Here is a 6,562-nt window from a genome sequence, read left to right as displayed (position 1 = left end):
GAGGACCCAGTGATGACCAAGATAGCTGTGAGCTTTGCCTTCACATATCTCACCGTCCGAAGTGACAGCCCCAGTGGCCAGGGCTCTGATGGAGGAAGCACGGCGGGCTGTGGGAACCCAGAGCGGGTACTTGATCTAACTTGGGGAGCACATAAGGCTCTGTTGAAGAGGGGAGGTCCTACCTGAAGCCTGGTTTGGTAAGAATGAGTCAGGAGAAGGTCCTAAGGCGTGATGGCTTCTGGGCAGAAGGAACCACATGAACAAAGGCCAGGAGGCTGGAGAGCAGATGAAGAACTACAGTTATTAATACTTTTCTCAGTGGTGAGGAGTGGTCCACCCAACATGCTGTTCCATGGATGCTAAATTGTGCAGATTCATTGTAAAACGTTTAAGCTTTATCCTGAGGTTTTATGCAAGGACTGGAACAGGGGAGAAGGGGGGGAGAAGGGGGAGAACCATCAGGTTTGGGTTTTATAAAGCTTCCCTTGGCTACTGTGGGAAGGTGGGTGGGAGGGGGACAAGAGTGGGAGCTGGGAGCCAGGGAGACCGGGCAGAAACCTTGAGGGGAAGAGAGTGGGCAGAGCCTGAGTGGACCGCCATGAGGAGGGGAAGGCGGCAACCTGGAGGAAACAGGGCTGTACCCTGGGACCAGGTTACAATGGGGCCCCCCTGAGATGAGGTCCTGGAGGAGGGCCAGGTGTGGGAGGGGGAGAATTGTCCCTGCTTAATCATGTCCCCATGGAATCTGTCCCTGCCTGTGTTTCCCAGAGACCCCTTTCCCAGAGACACCTTTCCCAGGTGCTCCTCTCTCCGCACCTCCAGCCTCTCCCAGCTCCCACGCCACACCCCACCCCAACGTCCACCTCTCACAAAATCCATTCCAGTCTTACTGTTTCTGCAAACAGCAGGATGACTTAGTTGTCAAATTCCAACCAGAGAGAACTGGTCTGGGGTAGCCTGGAGAAAACTGCCTCTCCCTCCTCTTTGTGAAAACTTGTGTGTGTGTGTGTGTGTGTGTGTGTGTTGTGGTGGTGGTGGGGGAAGAGATACTACTCTGCCCAATATGCTGTTCCATGGATGCTAAATTGTGCAGAGTCATTGTGAAACGTTTAAGCTTTATCCTGAGGTTTTATGCAAGGACTGGAACAGGGGAGGGGGGGGGGTAGAAGGGGGAGAACCATCAGGTTTGGGTTTTATAAAGCTTCCCTTGGCTACTGTGGGAAGGTGGGTGGGAGGGGGACAAGAGTGGGAGCTGGGAGCCAGGGGGACCGGGCAGAAACCTTGCGGGGAAGAGAGTGGGCAGAGCTTTCTGGGCACTGGCACTGTTGCATTCCTACCCTCTATTTCATCCTGCCACATTGTCTGGGCATATTTTCACTGGATGCCTGCTTGTGTCCAGCGCTCTGCTAGGTGTTGCTGTGACCATACAGTTGGTGACTGAGATAACCTTGGTATCTATCCTCGGGGGGTCCACAGTCCAGATGGTGACAACCCAGGGAAAGGATGAGGGAGGCATGGGCAGATGGGTCAGGGTTTCAGTGGGGAAAACAGGTTACCATGAAAACCAACCCACCCTGGAGCGTCAGGGAGGGCTTCCAAGAAGAGGAACCCTTTGGTGTGATTTCTGATGAGAGGCAGCCTGGGAGTTAAGGGTCTATTTTCAGAATGGGGAAACAAGTTTTTTCTTTTCTTTTTTTTCTTTTTTTTTTTTTTATTAAAATATATTTTATTGATTTTTTACAGAGAGGAAGAGAGAGGGATAGAGAGTTAGAAATATTGATGAGAGAGAATCATCTATCAGCTGCCTCTTGCACACTGGGGATGTGCCTGCAACCAAGGTACATGCCCTTGACCGGAATTGAACCTGGGACCTTTCGGTCCGCAGGCTGACGCTCTATCCACTGAGCCAAACCGGTTTTGGCGAAACTTTTTTCAATTCTTTTTTTAAATTTATCTTTATTGTTGAAAGTATTACAAATGTTCTTAAATTCTTTTTTATTGATTTATCCAGAAATCTTTTTAAAAAAATATATTTTATTGCTTTTTTTACAGAGAGGAAGAGAGAGTTAGAAACATGGATGAGAGAGAGTCATTGACCAGCTGCCTCTTGCACACCCCCTAACTGGGGATTTGCCTGCAACCAAGGTATAATACATGCCCTTGACTGGAATTGAACCCGGGACCTTTCAGTCCACAGGCTGACGCTCTCTCCACTGAGCTAAACCGGTTTCAGCCAGAAATCTTTTTTTTTTTTAAGTTAAATTTTATTGAGCTGACAGTGATTATTCCATTTTGTAAATTTCAGGTGTACAACATTACAATTCAATATCTGTACACTGTATGGTGTGCTCATTTGACCCCTTTAATTCTCACTTTCGAGTACTTGCTATGTAGCTGGCATTGTTGTAGGCACTGGGATAAAGTAGAGAAAAACCCGCACAAAATATCTGTGTTCATGGTGGTGGAGGACACCGGAAGCCAATTCAAAAAAAACCAATTGGGGCGGTAGGGAGCAAGGAGTGTGCCTCGGGCCAGATCGTGTGAAGGGCTTTGTGGAGAAAGTGAGGAGTTCGGACTTTGTACCCAGGGGAGCGGGGAGCGGTGACCAGTCTCCAGCAGCGCAGGTGCCACCCGGGGAGAGGAGGATGGGGCGCCAGGCGGGTGCGGGACGGACGGCCGCGGGGAGACCCGCTGAAGGAGCTCCGAAGAGTAAGGGGGCGGAGAGGTAAAGTGTCGAGAGGGGCAGGAGGACAGGGGAAGCGAAAGGAAGGGCTGCGATCGCCCCGGCAACGTACGCCGCGCGAAACCATTGGCTGGCCATGGGCGTCGTCCTCCTCCCCGCAGCGCGGGCCGAGGGACGCAGGTTCGCGGCCGCGGCTGATGGCTCCCCCGTCCCCCGGGGAGCGGATCGCGGCGGCGGGCAGTGCAGACCCAGTGCGAGCGAGGACCGCCGCTGATTTGAAGGAAACAGTTTCCAAGTCCCCCCCCCCCCCCCCCCATCCACCCCACGGACGCGGCCCCGCCCCCGGGAGTCGGAATTCTTTAAAAGGTCTGGGGCGCCGGGGAGGGGGGCGGGCCGTCCGTCTCCGGGTGACAGGGTTGGCCCCGCCCAGCCAGTCCGCGCCCCGGGCGGGCAGGGCTCCAGCCAATCGCGGCCCGCGGCTCGGCTCGGGGCGGGGCCGGGTGAGCCCGAGGCCAGAGCGAGAGGCCCCGGGAGGCGAGCGAGGCCCCTGCCCACCACCGGAGGGTCGCGAAGCTGCGGGTGTGCCGGGAGTGAGCCTGGCAGCAGAGGTGAGGCGCGGCTGCCCGGCTTACGCACTGCCTTGGGTTGGGGGCGGTGGAGGCGCACCCCGAGAGTTGTGGGGGCGGACCCCGGGTGGGAGTGGGGAGCGCAGATTCCGAGTGACGGGTAGGGTTTGGGGATCGGAGACTGCATTCGAAATCGTAGACTGGAGACGAAGCTGCTGGGGCAGGATCTTCCAAGTGGAGGGAGTTTGAGGCTGGGAGCTGCGGTATTTGAAGAAGCGGGAGAACCGGGGAAGGAACTTTTGGGGCAGGGAATCTGGGGATTGGGACAATCCCTGTTCTCCCTGACGGGTTGAATTCGAGGCTCTGGTGTTCTGGAAAAGGTGGGAAGGGTTGGGGCTGGGGTCCCGGGCATTTGGAGAAGCCAGAGAACCAGGGGCAAGCAATCTTGGTTTCCCAGACGCAGTGGGGGAGAGAGGGTGCTGGGGAGAGTTCTGTGTTCAGGTCTTAGAGCCGGGGGGGAGTGGGGAGGGAGGGTGGAGGTGAAGTCGAGAGTTTGTTTGAAAGACAGAATAGGCGAAAGGTCTCCAAATTGAGAGACCTGGTGTCCCAAACGGAGCAGATGGAGAGCATTTGTAGTCTCTGAACGATGTGTTGGCGGCTGGGTCCCTGGACACGAGAGCAGTTTGGGGGAGGACTCCAGGGCCTTCTGGGGTCCGAGAGATCGGGAGAGAGCAGTGTTAGAGCTGCAGCCTGGGTGGGGGAGGGGTGTTCCGGGCGCGGAGCTCTGACCCGCAGCCCTGGAGGCAGCGGAGGGCGGGGCCCTGCCGGCGCCCGGCAGCTGAACGTCCGGGTTCCCTTCCCCCACCCGCTCCGGGCGCCTGTGCGCATGCCCTGGGGAGGGTGGGGGAGGGTCTTCCTGTGGCGCGCGGAGCTCCCTGGAGAATGCAGTGCACGCTCCGGGCTGCGTGAGTACCTGGCGGCCGTGGGCCCACATTTCCCAGAAGCCCTAGGACCAAGTTTGGGCGTGGCTGGTGCTGAAGGGGGCGGGGTCTGTAGAGGACCGAGATCCGATTGGATAGGCCGGGAGGGGTGGGGCTTGGCGTGAATCGAGTTCTAGCAAGTTTTTCTGCGGGGCCTCCGTCGGGGGAAGCCTCAGGCGAGGGCGGAGGGAAAGAGGAAGGCCCTTCCCTCCGGTTGGGAGCGCGCTCGTTCAGTTTGGAAAACAGCGTGGATGGAAATACACTCTGGAAAGAGTCTTGAAAAATGGGCGAGGTGCCCAAACAGGGCTCCCGGTGGCTTGAATAAAATAGACACCCAATAGGTAAAATTATTGAATTAATAAATGGCAACTAACTCCTGTTCAGTAAGCTTTTCCTGTGTGGTGAGCCCTGTGCACATCACACGTGGGGTCTCCTTGATGAGGATTTCTACAATCCCCCATCATAGATGAGGAAACGATGCCCAGAGAGGTAATGTCACTCACTTTCCAGAATCGCACAGGTGAGCGGTGTGAAAGGCAGACTTCACAGAGAGGGTTCCCTGCTTCGGGCTAGGTCTCTGTATTCCACAAATGGGTCACATTTGAAGGAATGAGTGTTGTAGAAGCCCTGACCGGGTAGCTCAGTGGGTTAGAGTGTCACCCCCATACACCAAGGTTGAATTGAAGGTTTGAACGCTTAAATAAGTGAACAACAAACCAGTGTTTCTCTCCCGCTTTCCCCTTCCTCCCTTTCTAAAATCAATCAGTGATTTTTATTAATGAGTACTGTGGAAAGAATAGCTTTAAGGCTCAAAAGGATTTGAGTTAGGATACTCATCTTACAAATGAGGAAACTGCATTTCAAGAAGGAAAACTCACTATTCTGGGCGACCCAGGCAAGTAAGTGGGATCCAAACCTAGCTATGTTCCAGTCTTATTTGTCTCAATCACATACAAAATGGGATTCATACTATCTCCATTTTGTAGATGCAAAAACTGAAGTTCAGATCATTAAAAATCTACAGCAACCATGCAGGGGATTCAGGATTTGAACCAGCCCCTCTGTGTCTGACCTGCCCCTCCCTCCTTTCCACAGGGCACCATGGTAGGAGGCTTGAAGAGGAAACACTCGGACTTGGAGGAAGGAGAGGAGGATGAGAAGTGGGACTGGAGTCCAGCAGGCCTTCGAAGCTACCAGCAAGCCCTGCTCCGAATTTCCCTCGACAAAGTCCAGCGAAGCCTGGGGCCCCGCGCACCCAGCCTCCGCAGGCACGTCCTCATCCATAACACCCTCCAGCAGCTTCAGGCCGCGCTGTGTCTGGCCCCAGCACCTGCCTCGCCCCCCGAGCCCCTTTTCCTGGGTGAGGAGGACTTCTCCTTGTCAACCACCATTGGCTCTATTCTCAGGGAGCTGGAGACCTCCATGGACGACACCGAGACCCCTCAGGATCCAGTGGCTCCCCCAGGCCCCCAGAACGAAGAGCTGCCCCAGCCTGACCCAGTCTTCTTAGAGGCTCTGAGCTCTCGATACCTGGGGGACTCGGGTCTGGATGACTTTTTTCTGGACATTGACACATCCACTGTGGAGAAGGAGCCTGCCCTGGCCCCACTGGAGCCTCCTCACAACTTCTTCTGTGCCCCGGGGTCCTGGGAGTGGAACGAACTAGATCACATCATGGAAATCATCCTGGGATCCTAAAGCTTGGATGATTGAAGGGTGCTCCCTGTACATCTCAGCCTCAGTGGGCTGGATCCCTGGGTGCAACTGTAACTGTGTGTGTGTGTGTGTGTGTGTGTGTGTGTGTGTTGGTGGAGGCTATGAGCAGTGGCTGGCCTCCTTTCCTCCCATATCAGGGTTCCATAAACTGTAGAGTGAGTGTGTGTGTGGTTACCAAAGCCTTCTGTGAAGGTGTGTCTTCCTGGATTAATTTATCTGTTCCAAATGCCTTAATGAGACTCTGTTTCTGGGAGTCTGGTTGCCCACTGCCACATTTCCTCCGCCTTCTCCTCCAGTTCTGTGACCGCTGGGGCCTCAGGGAAGACACGCTGGGCCTGGGGAAGGATGACAGAGACTCTGCCTCTCGTACCTGGAAGGAGTAGGAGGGGCTGGCCTCCTCCCCCAGGCTGAGCCCCCACCTCCTTGGCAGGACCCCAGCCCCAGCAGCCTCCTGATGTGTAACCAGGCCGGACCACGTGCAATAGGTGGAAGCCAGACTGCTCCGTGCCGCGTTGTTTAAAAGAAAGGCGGGTTTTGTGGTGGTTTGGGGGTGGGGTGGGAGGTGGGTTTTTATTGTAATTATTATTATTATTATTTTTAATAAAAGTATTTTGAAA

The 6,562-nt window shown here is 55.0% G+C and overlaps 1 protein-coding gene across 1 annotated transcript; it reads left to right on the top strand.

Annotated features, from left to right (window-relative positions):
• Positions 1-1,280: 1,280 nt before the first annotated feature.
• Positions 1,281-6,562, top strand: SERTAD3 (SERTA domain containing 3). The gene is made up of 2 exons (XM_084860974.1): positions 1,281-3,291; positions 5,325-6,562. The coding sequence occupies exons 1-2, from the start codon at positions 2,881-2,883 to the stop codon at positions 5,925-5,927; spliced, it is 1,014 nt and encodes a 337-aa protein (XP_084717100.1). The 5' UTR covers positions 1,281-2,880; the 3' UTR covers positions 5,928-6,562.

Source organism: Pipistrellus hanaki, assembly GCF_964339955.1.
Source record: "Pipistrellus hanaki genome assembly, chromosome: 15".
Taxonomy (NCBI): domain Eukaryota; kingdom Metazoa; phylum Chordata; class Mammalia; order Chiroptera; family Vespertilionidae; genus Pipistrellus; species Pipistrellus hanaki.
Note: the sequence above shows the minus strand (reverse complement) of the source record. Positions and strands in the feature narration are given on the sequence as shown.

What these genes read in the sequence shown, in the direction of transcription:
- SERTAD3 (XM_084860974.1), top strand. Translation starts at nt 2,881, where the DNA reads ATGGCTCCCCCGTCCCCCGGGGAGCGGATCGCGGCGGCGGGCAGTGCA. An exon ending in GAGTGAGCCTGGCAGCAGAG is followed by an intron (nt 3,292 to 5,324) that starts GTGAGGCGCGGC and finishes TCCTTTCCACAG; the next exon opens with GGCACCATGGTAGGAGGCTT.